The following is an 18,502-nucleotide window of genomic DNA, read 5'->3' as shown; positions in this document are numbered from 1 at the left end:
GCCAGTAGACCATTCAGGTATGACCTAAATCAAATCCCTAATGATTATGCAGTAGAAGTGACAAATGGATTTGAGGGACTAGATCTGATAGAGTGCCTGATGAACTATGGACAGGGGTTCGTGACATTGTACAGGAGACAGGGATCAAGACCATCCCCAAGAAAAAGAAATGCAAAAAAGCAAAATGGCTGTCTAAAGAGGTGGCCTTACAAATAGCTGTGAAAAGAAGAGAAGCCAAAGCAAAGGAGAAAAGGAAAGATATACCCATCTGAATGCAGAGTTCCAGAGAATAGCAAGGAGAGATAAGAAAGCCTTCCTCAGTGATCAGTGCAAAGAAATAGAGGAAAACAATAGAATGGGAAAGACTAGAGTTCTCTTCAAGAAAATTAGAGATACCAAGGGAACATTTCATGCAGGGTTGGGCTCAATAAGGAACAGAAATGGTATAGACCTAACAGAACCAGAAGATATTATGAAGAGGTAGCAAGAATACACAGAAGAACTGTACAAAAAAGATTACAACCCAGATAATCATGATGGTGTGATCACTCACCTAGAGCCAGACATCTTGGAATGTGAAGTCAAGTGGGCCTTAGGAAGCATCCCTAGGAAACTTATCCTCATGGTTACTAAACTGCGAGCAGATAGAAGACTTTTTTTATCCTCTGATATCTGTGTACCAGTCATTGATAAGAACTGTTCAGCCTACTTAAGCCACAGAGTGTGATCAGATCTATAAAGGCACAGAGTTGTGCCTTGCGAGGACTGATGTGGCGTTGCATTAATTTCTTATGGCTGTTATAATGCATTATCACAAACTTGATGGTTTATAGCATCACAAATTGTAGCCCAGATACCCAAAAGCATTGTTACCAGTCTAAAGTCAAAGGATCAGGAGGGTATGGTTCCTTCTGGAGTCCCTAAGTGAGTGAAGTCACTCAGTCATGTCCGACTCTTTGAGACCCCATGGACTGTAGCCTACCAGGCTCCCCCATCCATGGGATTTTCCAGGCAAGAGTACTGGAGAGGGTTGCCATTTCCTCTCCAGGGGATCTTCCTGACCCAGGGAGACTGAACCTGGGTCTCCTGCATTGCAGGCAGACGCTTTGCTGACTGAGCCACCAGGGCAGTCCTCTTTCAGGAGCCCCTAAGGGAGAATCCAGTTCCTTACCTATCCTAGCTTCTAGAGGCCACCTGCATTCTGTGGCTCAGGACATCTTCTTCAGATGATTCTAATCTCTTGCTTTCATGGTCATATCTCATAATTCCTCTTCTACAGTAAAAATCTCCCACTGCCTCCCTCTTTAAAGGACATTTGTGATTATATTTGAACCCACTTGGCTAATCCAGGATAATCTCTCCATCTCAAGATCCTTAACTTAATCACATCTGCAAAGTCCCTTTTGCCAGAGAAGGCAACACTAATAGGTTCCAGAGATTAGAATGTGAACATCTGGGGGGCCATTATTCAGCCTACCACCAGCATAGACCAGGAAGGTATGATAACTATGCAAACAGGCAAAGAAAGACACATTTTATAAAAGAGAAATCAAATTATTCAGAGAACAGAGAAATCCTTTTCAGCTTCTGGGATTTGGTTTGGCTTCTTGACAGATAATTATAATAATGATGCAAGCCAACATTTATATTGCTCCTTATGTGTCAGGCATTGTTCTAAATGCCTTATTTATACTGCTCGATTAATCTTTATAAAACATTGTACTCATTTTATAGAAGATGAAACCAAAGTACAGAGACATTAAATGACTCACCCCAGATCACACTGAACTATCAGAGCCAGAATTTGAACCCAAGGTATCTGATTCCAGGTGCATACTTTTGACAGTTTGAGATGGAAGAATGGAGAGCAGGCTGACACAATGAGAAAACATGAGTACTGTAGACAGCTCAGATCATGAACTCCTTATTGCAAAATTCAGACTTAAATTGAAGAAAGTAGGGAAAACCACTAGACCATTCAGGTATGACCTATCAAATCCCTTATGCAGCAGAAGAGACAAACAGATTCAAGGGATTAGATGAGATAGACAAGTGCCTGAAGAACTATGGTTGGAGGTTCATGACATTGTACAAGAGGCAGTACAAGACCAGCCCCAAGGGAAAAAAATTCAAAAGGCAAAATGGTTGTCTGAGGAGGCCTTACAAATAGCTGAGAAAAGAAGAGAAGCTAAAGCAAAAGAGAAAAGGAAAGATATACCCATTTGAATGCAGAGTTCCCAAGAATAGCAAGGGAGAGATAAGAAAGCCTTCTTCAGTGACCAATGCAAAGAAAAGAGGAAAACAATAGAATGGGAAAGGCCAGAGATCTCTTTAAGAAAATTAGAGATACCAAGGGAGCATTTCATGCAAAGATGGGCTCAATAAAGGACCGAAATGGTATGGACCTGACAGAAGCAGAAGATATTAAGAAGAGGCGGCAAGAATACACAGAAGAACTGTACAAAAAAGATCTTCATGACCCAGATAATCACGATGGTGTGATCACTCACCTAGAACCTGACACCCTGGAATGCAAAGTCAAATGGGCCTTAGGAAGCATCACTATGAACAAAGCTAGTGGAGGTGCTGGAATTCCAGTTGAGCTATTTCAAATCCTCAAAGATGATGCTGTGAAAGTGCTGCATTCAATATGCCAGCACATTTGGAAAACTCAGCAGTGGCCACAGGACTGGAAAAAGTCAGTTTTCTTTCCAATCCCAAAGAAAGGCAATGCCAAAGAATGTTTAAACTACCGCACAATTGCACTCATCTCGCACACTAGCAAAGTCAAGTCTTCAAGCCGCGCTTTCACAGTATGTGGAATGATAACTTCCAGATGTTCAAGCTGGATTTAGAAAAAGCAGAGGAACCAGATATCAAATGTCCAACATCTGTTGGATCACAGAAAAAGCAAGAGAGTTCCAGAAAAACATCTATTTCTGCTTTACTGATTATGTCAAAGCCTTTGGCTATATGGGTCACAAAAACTGTGGAAAATTCTTAAAGAGACAGGAATACCAGACCACCTTACCTGCCTCTTGAGAAATCTGTATGCAGGTCAAGTAGTAACAGTTAGAACTGGACATGGAAAATTGGACTGGTTCCAAATTGGGGAAAGAGTACCTGAAGATTGTATATTGTCACCCTGCTTATTTAACTCATATGCAGAGTACATCATACAAAATGCTGGATTGGCTGAAGCACAATCTGGAATCAAGATTGCCGGGAGAAATATCAATAACCTCAGATATGCAGATGATATCACCCTTAAATGGCAGGAATGGAAGAGGAACTAAGGAGCCTCTTGAAGAAAGTGAAAGAGGAGACTAAAAAAGGTGGCTTAAAATTCAACATTCAAAAAACAAAGATCATAGCACCTTTCCCAAAGCATAGTTCCCATTACTTCATGGCAAATAGATGGGGAAACAATGGAAACAGTGACAGACATTCTTTTCTTGGGGTCCAAAATCACTGCAGATGGTGACTGAAGCCAAGAAATTAAAAGATGATCCTTGGAAGAAAATCTACGACCAACCTAGACAGCATAATAAAAATCAGAGACATTACTTTGCTGACAAAGGTCTGTCTAGTCAAAGCTATGGTTTTTCCATTAGTCATGTATGGCTGTGAGAGTTAGACCACAGAACTGATGCTTTTTAACCTGCTGGCAGGCTATGGCCTGTGTCCAGGGAAGTAGCTAGGTTCCTAGCGTGCTCGGGCGGGTTCTGATGTGGTGTACGGAGACCGGAGATCCGGAAGGTGAAGACAGCATTTGCTTAAGCTTAGCTGCTGCTAAGTCGCTTCAGTCATGTCCGACTCTGTGCGACCTCATAGATGGCAGCCCAACAGGCTCCCCCGACCCTGGGATTCTCCAGGCAAGAACACTGGAGTGGGTTGCCATTTCCTTCTCCAATGCATGAAAGTGAAAAGTGAAAATGAAGTCACTCAGTCATGTCCGACTCCCAGCCACCCCATGGACTGCAGCCCACCAGGCTCCTATGCTTAGCAGGACTTTAGAAAGGTGAGTTTCCTAAAATGAATTAGCCTTTCGGTCATGTTATTTATTTTGATGACATCTGGTTTCCCCGACTGTGAAAAACTTGAGGACTGATCCTCTGAAATCAATTCCTTTTAAGTGCTGAAACTTCACGTTGCTTGAAAGGACATCTAAGCCTGGACAGGGAATTGGGATTCTAATTCTGTGGTTTCTTTTAAGAAATAATGCTCTTAGCTCAGACGGTAAAGCATCTGCCTACAATGCTGAAGACCCAGGTTTGATCCCTGGCTCAGGAAGATCCCCTGCAGAAGGAAATGGCAATCCACTCCAGTGTTCTTGCCTGGAACATCCCATGGATTGAGGAGCCTGGTAGGCTACAGTCGATGGGGTCTCAAACAGTTGGACACGACTGAGTGACTTCACCATAACTGTGATGTTGGAGAAGACTCTTGAGAGTACCTTGGACTGCAAGGAGATCCAATCAGTCAATCCTAAAGGAAATTAGTCCTGAATATTCACTGGAAGGACTATGCTGAACCTGAAGCTCCAACACTTTGGTCCTGGTGCAAAGAACTGACTCATTGAAAAAGACCCTGATGCTGGGAAAGATTGAAGACAGGAGCAGGGGATGACAGAGGATGAGATGGTTGGATGGCATCATTAACTTGATGGACACGAGTTTAAGCAAGCTCCAGGAGGTGGTGATGGATAGGGAGGCCTGGTGTCCTGCAGTCCATGGGTTGCAAAGAGTTGGATACAACTGAGCAACTGAACTGAGCTGAACTGACCTGAGACAGAGGGAAGAGAATGAACAAACATGCAGAGGCAGAGAAGTGAAAGGCAGATTCAGGCCAGTGAGTACACAAGGTCGGATGGAGGTTAGAGAATCTGAGAGAAGTAGCGGGACAGCAAGCTACAGCTAGAAGACTTCCAGGGCTTAGAAGACTTTGAAACCATGGGCCATCTCCATGGCTGATGGGAGCCCTTTGAGACACTGGATTAGAGTTGTGCCTTGGGAAGACTGATTTGGTGACCATGTGAAGGCTCGATTGGAGAAGTGGGAAGGGAGCTTCCCCTTCTCCTCTACTCCCCTGGCACTTTGTACATAATAGAACATGCCTATATGTTTTGCCCAATAGAGAGTGAGCCCTAAAAGGGAGACCAGTGTATCATCCATCTCTGGCAGCATGTGTCAATAGCTGATACAGTCAAGCACAAAACACAATACAGCTAGAGGAGAGGGGGCAGGGGGTGTGCATGCTGGGGCTGCTGCTGCTTCTGATGAAAATAACATCATTCTGTAGTCAATTTGAAGAGCCTTTATCCACATTTGTTGAAGGCTTTTAACGTAATTTAAAATGCCTAGAAATCTAGGAATATGTAGGTTTATATTCAAATCTTGCTTCCATCAGTTGCCTTTGTAGGGTCTTGGGTAATTTCTGGATATCCCAAGCCTTGTAGTCTTAATCTTTAAAACAGAAAAAGAAAAAAAAAACTTTATTGGTAATTGCTAATTTATAATGTTACTAAAAGGAACTAAAGAACCTTTTGATGAGGGTGAAGGAGGAGAGTGAAAAAGCTAGCTTGAAACTAATAACCCAAAAAGAAAAAAAAAAAAACTAATATCATAGCATCTGGTCCCATCACTTCATGGCATGTAGAAGGGGAAAAGGTAGAAGCAGTAAGAGATTTCCTCTTCTTGGGCTTTAAAATCACTGCGGATGATAACTGCAGCCATGAAATTAGAAGACAGTCGTTTCTTGGCAGGAAAGCTATGACAAACCAAGACAGTGTGTTAAAACACAAAGACTTCACTTTGCCAACAAAGATCCATATAGTCAAGGCTATTGGGCTTCCCAGGTGGCTCAGATGGTAAAGAATCCACCTGTAATGCAGGAGACCTGGGTTCTATCCTTGGGTTGGGAAGATCCCCTGGGGGAGGGCATGGCAACCCACTCCAGTATTCTTGTCTGGAGAATCCCATGGACAGAGGAGCCTGGTGGGCTACAGTCCATGGGGTCGCAAAGAGTCAGACACGACTGAGCAACTAAGCACAGCACTTGGTCTTTCCAGTGGTCATGTACTGTTGTGAGAGCTGGACCTCAAAGAAGGCAGAGCACCAGAAGATTTGGCACTTTTAAAATGTGATGCTGGAGAAGATTCTTGAGAGTCTGTTGGACAGCAAGGAGATCAAACCAGTCAGTCTTAAAGAAAATCAACCCTGACTACTCATTAAAAGTATTGATGCTGAAGCTGAAGCTGAAGCTCCAAGAATTTGGTCACTTGATGTGAACAGCTGACTCACTGGAAAAGACCCTGATTCAAGGCAGAAGAGGGCAACAGAAGATGAGATGGCAGGGCAGCATCACTGACTCAATGAACATGAACTTGGGCAGAATCTGGGAGATGATGAGGGACACAGAGGTCTGGTGTACTGCAGTCCATGGGGTCTTGAAGAGTCAGACACGACGAGGCAGCTGAACAAAAAACGTATAAGGTAATAGTCATCTGTCTCAAATGAACAATGTGGCAAATTCTGACTACAAATTAGTTTTTAAAAATATACCTGTGGTGGATTCATGTTGATGTATGGCAAAACCGATAAAATATTGTAAAGTAATTAACCTCCAATTAAAATAAATAAATTTATATTTTAAAAAAGAAAGAAAAAAATCGAATCACCTAAAAAAAATTCTTATTCAATTGAATCAGCAACTTACCTTTATGTCCCTTTTAGTACTTTCCCCCCATTTTGCAGTTGTTTGACACTGAACCTCAGGGAAAAGAAGGGATTTAGCCAGACAATGAAAGAGCTTGGATTTAAAGAGACAAGAGGAATCTCCACACTGTTCTCCATAGTGGCTGTACTAGTTTGCATTCCCACCAACAGTATAAGAGGGTTTCCTTTTCTCCACACCCTCTCCAGCATTTATTGCTTGTAGACTTTTGGATAGCAGCCATTCTGACTGGCGTGAAATGGTACCTCATTGTGATTTTGATTTGCATTTCTCTGATAATGAGTGATGTTGAGCATCTTTTCATGTGTTTGTTAGCCATCTGTATGTCTTCTTTGGAGAAAAGTCTGTTTAGTTCTTTGGCCCATTTTTTGATTGGGTCATTTATTTTTCTGGAATTGAGCTGCAGGAGTTGCTTGTCAGCAATCCCACTGCTGGGCATACACACTGAGGAAACCAGAATTGAAAGAGATACATGTACCCCAATGTTCATTGCAGCACTGTTTACAATAGCTAGGACATGGAAGCAACCTAGATGTCCATCAGCAGATGAATGGATAAGAAAGCTGTGGTATATATACACAATGGAGTGTTACTCAGCCATTAAAAAGAATATATTTGAATCAGTTCTAATGAGGTGGATGAAACTGGAGCCTATTATACAGAGTGAAGTAAGCCAGAAAGAAAAACACCAATACGGTATACTAACACATATATATGGAATTTAGAAAGATGGTAACGATAACCCTGTATGCGAGACAGCAAAAGAGGTACAGATGTATAGAACAGTATTTTAGACTCTGCGGGAGAGGGCGAGGGTGGGATTATTTGGGGGGATGGCACTGAAACATGTATATCATATAAGAAACGAATCACCAGTCCAGATTTGATACAGGATGCTTGGGGCTGGCGCACTGGGATGACCCAGAGAGATGGTACAGGGAGGGAGGTTGTGGGGGCAGGGGGAGGGGGGGCGATTCAGGATGGGGAACACGTGCAACCATGGCGGACTCATGTTGATGTGTGGCAGAACCAATACAATATTGTAAAGTAATTAGCCTCCAATTAAAATAAATGAATTTAAATTTAAAAATAAAAATAAAGAGACAAGAAGGGGATTTTTGGCTGTATGCACACCTCATAAAGGGAAATGAAGCTTAAGGGAAAGAGCAGGATAGACGCGACCGCACAGGTGAAAGACCTGGACTTCAAGAAGGAAGCTCAGATTTGAAAAGAATATCCAGACTATTCACCGGTCAGCCACACCCTGGGCACACGCAGCCTCAGGCGGGTAGGAGCTCTGGTCCCCGCCCAGCAACAGCCCTCTGCGTCCTTAACTACCGGGGGCGGGAGCCGCCTCCGCCCAGGAGCGGGGCCCTGTGATTGGCCCGACTCCTGAGCCTGCTCCCCCGCCCCACCTTGGTCCCCACAGGCCTCCGCAGATCTTAATCCTGGGGAGAAGCACTGAAGGCGCACCCCTGAGCCTCCGGAGCGGTAAGAGCCGGCTCTGAGCGCCCCAGGGAAAGGACTCAGGAGTGACACGCAGCTCCTGGATAGAGGGGACTCCACAATCACAAATTCTGGTCCTTGAAGCTTCCAGATAGATTCAAAGAATCTATCTGGGGGGCTAACCTCGCAGAGCAGATCCAATTGCTGACAACACACTAAGTGAAACTGGGGTCTTGGGAAGAACCCTGCTCTATTTATCAGACCAAAGTACTGGAACCAGGCCTGCTGTCAATCACTGTGTGCCCTTGGTCAATTAACACCGTCTCTGGGCCTTGGTTTCCCAATCTGTAAAGAGAGCCTTTGGAGACTATTCAGTGTTATGTGGCAGCCTGGATGGGAGGGGAATTGGGGGGAGAATGGATACATGTGTATATATGGTTGAGTCCCTCAGCTGTTCACCTGAAACTATCACATTGTTGATTATCTATACCCCAATACAAAATTCAATCTTTAAAAACCTTCATTTAAAAAAAAAAGAAATGATTTCTAAAGACCTTTCAATTTCTAAGAGGCTCTAACAGGGAATGGTTAGTCTGGGACCAGGTTTTTAGAACTTCTCAGTTTCCCCTGGCAGCAGACCTGATTAAACACCCAGTGAATGTTAATGGAGGGTCTCAATTTTAGATTCACTGCATTGTAGAAAAATCAGATCAGCGAAAAATCCCTCTTTTCTATGCACATTGCTCCTTCAGATGCATGATGTCATTGGACTGTTACTAAATCCAGAGGGCAGCAATGGAATTATTCTGATTTCATAAATGGAGATACTGAGTGTCAGAACTGAATTTGAGTTCTTCACATGTCCTTCTAAAGCCCTACTTTCCTCTCTGACCTCATTATAATCCCATCTGGTGACTTGTAGAATGGGAAGACAATCACGAATGGCTCAGTCAACCAGTTTTGCAAACCTCTTAGATGGGATTTCCAATTCTGCTAATTACTGTTATGTGATATTGGAAAAGTTACTTAGCTACATTAAGGCTGTTCCCTCAACTGTGAGACAAAAATGATAATAGTAATTAGGAATATCTTTCTCATGCTTTTTTGGAACTATTAAGTGAGATTATAATATAGGTAATACAGTTGACCTCGCTATTATTTTTGTTATTATTGACGAGGATGTTACAGTTGCCTAGTGGAAAACCCAGAGGAATAGTTTTATTTATTTTCCACCCACAAGGACTTGAAGAGGCTTGGAGAATTATGTCTGCAGTTTGGAAGACTCCCTGTGGATCAAATGCGATGCCTGAGATGATGGTGAAAATCACTGGAAGTAAACACTTTCGATACCTTGTGGAGAAGCCAAAAATGTAAGTTTACTCTTTGAAAAATATGTTTTGCTTGGGTGCTAATGAAGTTTAGGCTTTTTTTAATCTAGAAATTTACATTTTAAAAATGCTCTCCATGGAAAATTAAGTCATTAAGATGCAACCGTAAAAGTAAAATAGTGTTGATAACTTCTATGCAGTGTTTTCCTGAATTTTTCATCTTACAAAGATGCTCTTTCCCCATGCTCTATAATTACTTGAGCTGATTTTCCAGATAGATGGGAAATATAAGCTTTGAGCCATTAATAAATATTAATGGAGCATTGCTGCTTCTCCTTATCAGGTTTGTAATCTACCACATGTAGTAATTTTCTGGTGCGGGGAGAGAGAGGGAGGAAGGTTGTTAGTCAATTTGTTATGAATTAAAGGAGTGGGATTAGTAATGAATCATAAAAGTTTCACTTAACTTTTGCTTGTATTCCATACTCCTCTAAGCAGGGGCTTCTAGGAACATAACTAAGAGGGCTTTCTTCCTCCAAACTCATCACAGTCACATTTGAAGGGGGAAACTCACATCTCTAAAATTCACTCGTTTTTTGACCAATTCTTCCTTGTAGAGTTTTGATAGTTAACGTAAGAAAAAGACGATACTAGACCTACCTTTCTTCTAGTAGGCATTTCATAAACAGTAGTCAGTCAGTCAGTGCCTTTCCCTCCTAAAATCATTTCCTTAGCTCTTTCTTCTCTTTCAGAAACCCACAGATCAAATAGACAAACTAAAAGTTCTAGCCTCACTGAAGATAGGTTCAGAAAGCAGTGGACACCAAACCTGGCTACCATCAGGTGGAGAATCCTTATCATCACCTGGAGAATCCTCAAAAATAAAGATGTGGGGTTCAAGACATATTGAGTCAGAATCCCTGAAGATGAGACCATTAGCACGACTGTTATGGAGTATGAGCTTTAAAGGGGAAATGGGTTTTACCTCCCTACCATCAGTACTAAGAGACTGTAAAGTGAGTGCCCCAAGAGATTCCAAAGTCAGTACTGCAGTCAACTAGTAATGTCTCCCATGGCGCAGGAAGTGAGCTTTGCAGCAGGAGTCATGTATTTGGAATCCTTACAGACTGAAGAGATGTGAGTTTGAATCCTTTCTGGCCTTTTGACATTGAAAAAGTGAATTAACATCTCAAGCCTCAGATTCTACAGCTATCAAGTGAAGATAAAGCCCATATACCTAGTAGGGTTGTTATGAGAAAAAAAAATGAGAAAAGTATGCAAAGCATCTTTCCAGTGCCTAGAAGTATATATAGTGTGTGTGTCAGTTGCTCAGTCATGTCTGCCTATTTGTGACCCCATGGACTGTCCATGGAATTCTCCAGGCAAGAATACTGGAGTGGATTGCCATTCCCTTCTCCAGAGGATCTTCCCAACCCAGGGATAGAACCCAGGTCTGCATCACAGGCAGATCTTTCACTGTTTGAGCTACAGGGAAGTCATATTCCACATGCTTAATAAATGGATCTGCTGTTATTATTGAAGTAAATCTTTCCATAGATATGACATTAAGTAAAAAATCAAAAATTTTTCTGTGAAACACTTGCCATCCCTTTTATATTCTATGCCAGTTTATCTCTGTTTTGTAGATGAGGAAACTGAGACACTGATGAGTAAGTGATTATTTCAAGATCTTGACAAATTCCAGTCATTATCCGGAAAAGTAAATAAGATCACTAGGAATGCTTTGCTCAATTCTCCTTCTACCTGGAAGACATTGCTAATCTATTAATTCCATTTCCCTTTGAGGTTGTTTGTTTAACCCCAACATCCCCAACTCCATCCTTTTTCCAATGATATCAGAGTCTAATATGTTCCTAACAGGGAAAGGGAGGACAGTGGGGATAGAGGAAGTGTCCTTTTCCTTTTAAATTAGAGAAAAATTCCATCTTTATTATAAGAAGGTGCCTTTATTTCTCTTTATTCTTTAAATTTTAGATTCTGAAAATAAGGGTACACTACATTAGTTACATTAATTGGGAAATAAAAGACACAGTTCTGTTTTTTCTATGACAGACAATAAGATAATTGTTATTTTTTAATATTAAGATAAATTTTGTTGTTTGTCTCTATGAACTTGATGTTACTGTTGCTGGAATAACATAGGACAGTTAGCAAGCTTTCCTAAAATATTCTTGTATGGTTCGAAAGTAAATAACCCTCAAGAGGCTTCTCGTTGCTGAGGTGAGGACAGACCCACCGCAAGCATGCTTTGCATGTTCCAGAGTCTGTCTCTAAAAAAACATTTAAATCATGCTGCATCTACACCCTTCAGCCAGGGTCTCAAGATGGTGTTTTCTTTGAGTTGAATCAACTGACCCTATTAGTAAAAAAATCTACATAGAAAAATAAATAAAAGCCAAAAGAGAAAGAAGTCTCTAAAAGAAAAGTCTGGATTAAAAAGAAAAATTACAAATTAATATTGGATGGAAAAACAGAAATCTTCCTGTGTAATGACATTTATTTATTTATTTGAATTAATTTTATTGGAGTATAGTTGCTTTACAAATGTGTAACCACATTTAGTTCAGATGTCTTACAGGTTCGTGGAAAGATGGCTAGTGGGTCAGACATAAATATGATCTTCAAAGTACAAACCAAAATCAGTCTGCTGGTTTTCTAGGACTGCTCTATGACCATACCAAAACTGGGTGGCTTAGGCCAACAGAAATGTATTGCCTCTCAGTTCTGGAGGCTAGACAGCTGAAGCCAAGGTGTCTGCAGAGCCTTGCTCATTCTGACGTGCCTAGGAAGAATCCTTCTGTCCCAAGTCTCTCTCCTTATTGGAGAAATAATATGTGTCTGTGTACAGGTTTCCTCCTTTCATAAGGACACCAGTCAATCGGCTGACAACTCTACTATTCTAGTATGGCCTCATCTAAACTAATTACTTCTGCCGTTACCCTATTTCCAAATAAGATCACATTCTGAGATATTGGAAATTAGGATTTAAAAATATGAACTGGGATAAGGGGATAGAACTTAAACCATAACAACCAGTCTCCCATTTTACAGATGAGGTGAGACAACTGAGGTCTCAGTGAACTTAAAGTGAGGCTACTTATTAAGAACTAAGCCTGGAATTTACTCCTTCTCTCATTTTTTAATTTAGCCTGTACAGTGATTAACAAGAGATGAACAGAAAATGATCAATGCCTACTTAGAACACATTTTTCATCAAGGAGATCAATATACAGGTTTAAGTGTCCCTCAGTCTGTGGCATCATTATTTTCCTCATAGACCCCTACACTAGCCTTTCAATCCTGACCCCTGCCTTTCATCTAATTCTCTGATTCATTCTCTGGATCCATGCTCTTCAAAGTGTAGTCTATGGACCATCAGCATCAACCTCACCTGAGAGCTTGTTAGAAATGCAGACTCTCAGGCCCCTTTCCAGACATATTGAGTCAGAATCTGCATTGTTGTCAATTCCCAAGTGAGGCCTATGCAGCATTACAGATTGAATTACAGATTGAGAAGATCAGTTCTTAAGTATGGCTAGCAACCGCATAGAGTCCCTTGGATTGAAAGGAGATCAAAACAACCAGTCCTAAAGGAAATGAATCCTGAATATTCATCAGAAGGACTGATGCTGAAGCTGAAGCACCAAAACTTTAGCTACCTGATAGCAAGAGCCAACTCACTGGAAAAGATCTTGATGTTGCAAAAGACTGAGGGCAGAAGGAGAAGGGGGTGACCGAGGATGAGATGGTTGGATAGCATCACCGACTCAGTGGACATGAGTTTGAGCAAATTCTGGGAGATAGTGAAGGACCAGGAAGTCTGGCATGCTGTAGTCCATGGAGCTCCAAAGAGTTGGACATGATTTAGCAACTGAACAACCATCTTTTTAAAATGCAAATCTAATCAGGTGTCACCATCACCAGCCCTGGATTTGCCTGCTTCCCTTTCTCGTGATAGCATCGTTAGGGATTGTCGTGCTCAATGGCAATTTTCTATGCATTTCAGTGTCCATTTAACTGTAAATTCTGTCTTCACAACCTTGCCCTCAGTACTGAGTGTAAAGTCTTGTACATATTGAAAGCCTAGTAAATGAGTTAGAATACAATGGCAGTTTAGTCGCTAAGTAATGTCCTACTCTTGCGACCTCATGTACTGTAGCCTGCCAGGCTCCTCTGTCCATGGGATTCTCCAGGCAAGAATACTTGAGTGGGTTGCTATTTCCTACTACAGGGTATCTTCCCAACCCAGGGATCTAACCCAACTCTCTTGTAGCTCCTGCAATGCAGGAGGATTCATTACCACTAGCACCAACTGGGGAGCCCAGAAAGACAATACTAAGTGCTTTAAATCCATGTCTAAAGGCGCATGTTGCTAAAATAGCATGAAGTTGTTACTATGGAACCCTGATGATTAATGGGATAACTGATCCAGGAGAAAATATGCCAGATGATAGGAGACAAATATTCTCATTTTATTAAAAGAGATAAAACGTTGGTAGTGAAATCATGGAACTTGAAGCTTATAGAGAATCTCTGGCAAAAACACAGGCCAAAGAATTAAATATATTAGATGTGAGTACAAAACACAAAGGCCTTCACCACTGAGGGTTAGGCCATTTTGACCAAGAACAGAGCATGCCAAACTGGCCCCATTCTCTTCATTGGTGAAGTTACTGTGGTGCAAATGAAGGGAGTCATAAAGCATAGTCTTTGTTGATTTCAGTGAGTTACTAGGAACACTTTTCTCACGAAGTTTTGAAATAGGTAGAGACTTCTAGGTTGAATAGTATTAAGATGGATGACAAACCAACCTGGTAGTGACTGAACAATGGATTTAAGCACAATGTGCTGGAGGTGGAGAGGTTGGGAGGATTTGTGTGTGACTCAGTTCTTAGTCAACATTTTTTAATCCTCAACTAAAGGAAGACAGACAAATCACTTCAGTAAGCAGGTGAATAGTAGACTGCTTGGAAGATATGGCAGGAAAATGAGCTAAAACCAACAAGGTGAAATCTACAGAAACATACGCAAAGTCTCTTTAGATGAGGGCACACATACATGATTATATACAATAAATGCTTGGAATTTACTTGCTATGAAGTAATAGAATATACGCTGGTCTCTGGGAATTCCCTGGTGGTCCAGTGGTCAGGACTCCATTCTTTCAATGCCAAGGGCCTGGGTTCAACCTATGGTTGGGGAACTAAGATGCTGCAAGCTTTGTGGCATGGCCAAAAATAATAATGATAATTTTCTTAAAGAAAGAATACATACTGATCTCTGATCCCACCCAGTTCCTGGCATGGAAGCTCCTAAAACTCTCTCAATTTTCTGAGAGATAAGAACACTAGGAGTATCATTTGTTTTACTATTTGGTCTTTGATTCTGGTTCCTGACACAAAACTTGTAAAGTCCTTAGAATTTCCTGAGTGACGAGTTGTCTTTTGTTCTAATGAGGATACTCTCGGTGGGCTCCTGAATGGCTTCAGGGTGTAGGTTGTGGCCAGAAAGACCACACACTGACTAAAAGCTTGGAAACTTTCAGCCCAAACATACTCCCTATCCTCCCAGAGGGAAGAGAAGCTGGATACTGAGTGAAAGATTTATCCTAACTACATGTTGAAACTTCCTAAAAATCCCAAATGTATGGGGTTCAGAGAGCTTCTGGGCTGCTAAACACACCTATGTGCTGGACCGGGGGGTGTTATGTCTGCAGAAGCCAGGGGAGTTCCATTCTCTTCCCCACATACTTTGCTCTCTCCATCTCTTCCATCTGGCTGTCACTTAGTTGTATTCTTTAACAGTAAGCTAGTGACTCCAGCCACATAATTAAAAGATGCATACTCCTTGGAAGAAAAGCTGTAACGAACCTAGACAGTGTATTCAAAAGCAGAGACATAACTTTGCCAACAGAGGTCCATATAGTCAAACGTATGGTTTATCCAGTAGTCATATGTGAATGTGAGAATTGGACCATAAAGAAGACTGAGAGCTGAAGAATTGATAGTTTCAAATTGTGGAACTGGAGAAGACTCTTGAGAATCCCTTGGATAGCAAGGAGATCAAACCAATCAGTCCTAAAGGAAATCAACCCTAAATATTCATTGGAGGAACTGATGCTGAACCTGAAGCTCTAATACTTTGGCCACCGGATGCAAAGAGCAAACTCACTGGGGCGGGGGGGTGGGGGGGAGGAAGCAATGCTGGGAAAGATTGAGAACAGGAGGAGAAGGGGACAACAGAGGATGGCATCACTGACTCAGTGGACATGAGTTTGAGCAAACTGTCCAGGAAATAGTGACAGACAGGGAAGGCTGGCTGTTGCAGTCCCTGAAATCGCAAAGAGCTGGACACAACTTAGCAGCTGAACAACATTATCTAATGAGTAAATGGTTTGCCTAAGTTCTGTGAGACACTCTTATATATTAATCAAGCCTGAGAAGGCAATTTTGGGAACTCTGATTTATAGCTAGCCTGTCAGAGATACAGGTAACAGCCTGGACTTGCGCCTGACACCTGAAGGATGTAGGGCAGTCTTGTGTGACTGAGACCTTAACCTGTGGGATCTTTTCAACTCCAGGTAGATAGTGTCAGAATGCAATTGGAATGTAGGACACTCAAGTAATGTCAAAGAATTGCTTTGTTTGGGGAAAACCCACATATATTTGATGACCAGAAGTAGAGTGGAAGATAAAATGGAAGGTTCCCCCAGTACACCATGAACCAAAGGTGTCCAGAGAGACGAATGAGGGGGTGGGGGGTGGGCATCATACTCATAACTAGACCTGTCACCAGGGAGTACTGTGCTTCGTCCTGGCACACGAAAGGTGCAGGCACTAAAAGCATGGCATTATGGAATCTCCAGGGTGTGAGGTTTGGCCTAGGGGAATATTTATAGAATTTGGGATTGAGCTGTTAAATAAAAGAGGAATTGGGTTCCTTTCAAGAAACTCCTGTGAGTAGAGATGCTTCCAGTTAATACAGTTGGCCTCTATAGTTCCTTCCACTGCCAAGAATCAGTGACCCAGAGAATTTTATCCCATAGTTACACTACTGTTGGTATAGAATTGTTAAGCACAGGGGAAGCTGACTCCTTTATGGGTGGTTTAGTTACTAAGTCATACTTGACTCTTGAGACCCCATAGACTATAGCCCGCCAGGCTCCTCTGTCCATGGGATTCTCCAGGCAAGAATACTAGAGTGGGTTGCCATTTCCTTCTCCATGGGATCTTCCTGACCCAGGAATTGAACCTGGGTCTCCTGCATTGCAGACAGATTCTTTACTGACTGAGCTCTGAGGGAAGCAACAAATACTTGTAACTGTGTATCACATATATTGATATGTAGAGTCAATAAATACAAAATTCTGATGTTTTTCCACATGACTTTGCTGGAGCCCATATTCTGTCATTTTTTAATCCCTCAAAGTCCTTCATATTAATACAGTATTTTGAGTTTCTTATTTTAATTATTTATTTATTTTGGGCTGCTCTTTGCTGCGTGCATGAGCTTTCTAGTTGAGGTGAGCAGGAGCCATTCCCTAGCTGTGATGCATGGCTTTCTCACTGCAGTGACTTCTTTTGTTGAAGAGCACATGATCTAGGGTGTGCAGCCTTCGGTAGTTGTGGCACCTGGGTTCAGTTGCCCCAAGTCATATGGAATCTTCCAGGACCAGCAATCTAACCTGTGACCCCTAAATTGGCAGATAGATTCCTAACCACTGGATCACCAGGAAAGGCCAATATTTTTTAATTTCTTGAAATTTTTTAAAGTGTTATTAGTTTTAGAAATTAATGCATGCATGGAATCAGCACCTTTTCAATTAACAAATATTAATTGACTGCCTGCTAAGTGCCAAGCCCTGGGGACCCAGCAGAATACCTAAAGTTCTAGTGACAGAAGACACACAACAAACATATAACAGTAAACATTCAAATGAAGATAGTGCAATGAGGAAAAATACAGTAGGCCCAGAGGGTATATGAAGTCACAAAGGGTGCTCTCAGAAGGCCTCTCTAAGCAAGTGACACTTAGCTGAGACTATGTAAAGATGAGTTGGAATTATCCAATGAGCTTTATCCATGGTTAGCTAGCAGTGAGCTGGCTAAGACTAGCACAGCTTTGTCCCAGTGCATGAGGCTTTCCATATTTCAATCTTCCATAAAACTCATAGTTTCTTCCTCCTTCTCCTGCCCTAGAAGAAGAGGCTGCAGCTTCCCATGGGCCCCAGGTTCTCCAGATATTTCACTTTCCCAACAACTGCTACAAATAGCACCTAAGATGAGCACCTGGAGCCCAAGTAGATCTTTTTTGGTACATGACCGCCTTTTGCCTGCCTCCTAAAAAAGTACCACATCACTTTCCAGGAACGCAGATCTGAGAGATCAGGGCAATCATATAGCTGCTGATTTTTCACCCATGAGATCCAGTCTGTACCCAGCAACACCACAGGTGTTCATCATTACCTGCTAGCATCCACAGTTCTACACAGAGAGTGAACTATGCAAATAGCTGAAGAAACCATTCTGGACAGCAGGGACAGGCAATAGAAAGCCTTTTGGCATGCTTAAGGAGGAGCAAGGAAGTCAGTGCGGGTGGAGTTAGTGAACAAGGGGAGGAAATGAGGTCAGGGAGGCCTACAAGACTCAGATCATGGGCCATGTCATCCGTGTTAGAGATGTTGGATTTGTTCTATGTACAATGGGAAGACATGGAAAATTGAGAGCAGTGGAGGACACAATCAAATTTACACTTTCTAAATAACGGTTCTGGCTGCTATGTGGAGGATAAACTAGAAGAGACGGGAATATTAAAATGAGAGAGGCCACTTAGGGAGTCATTATGGTAATCCAGGCAGGAAATGGTAGTGTCAGGCAAGTCTATTCTCATCACAACAAAGATTTAAAGTGATGGACATTAAAGCCCTCAGCACATCACTGCTCTTGGGTCTTGGACAGACTGTGTTATAGCTC

At 42.0% G+C, this 18,502-nt stretch overlaps 1 protein-coding gene across 4 annotated transcripts in view; it reads left to right on the top strand.

Annotated features, from left to right (window-relative positions):
• Positions 1–8,179: 8,179 nt before the first annotated feature.
• C1H1orf87 (chromosome 1 C1orf87 homolog) overlaps positions 8,180–18,502 on the top strand; it is a 109,176-nt gene continuing 98,853 nt past the window's right edge. For all 4 annotated transcript variants that reach the window (XM_042248834.2, XM_042248830.2, XM_042248826.2 and 1 more), the window contains exons 1-2: positions 8,180–8,226; positions 9,422–9,551. In XM_042248834.2, the coding sequence (XP_042104768.1) occupies positions 9,445–9,551 (107 nt within the window). In that variant the 5' untranslated portion in view covers positions 8,180–8,226; positions 9,422–9,444. The remainder of the gene's footprint in view (positions 8,227–9,421; positions 9,552–18,502) is intronic.

This window comes from Ovis aries, chromosome 1 (genome assembly GCF_016772045.2).
Source record: "Ovis aries strain OAR_USU_Benz2616 breed Rambouillet chromosome 1, ARS-UI_Ramb_v3.0, whole genome shotgun sequence".
Lineage (NCBI taxonomy): Eukaryota > Metazoa > Chordata > Mammalia > Artiodactyla > Bovidae > Ovis > Ovis aries.
This window is presented reverse-complemented; position numbering and strand designations above follow the sequence as displayed.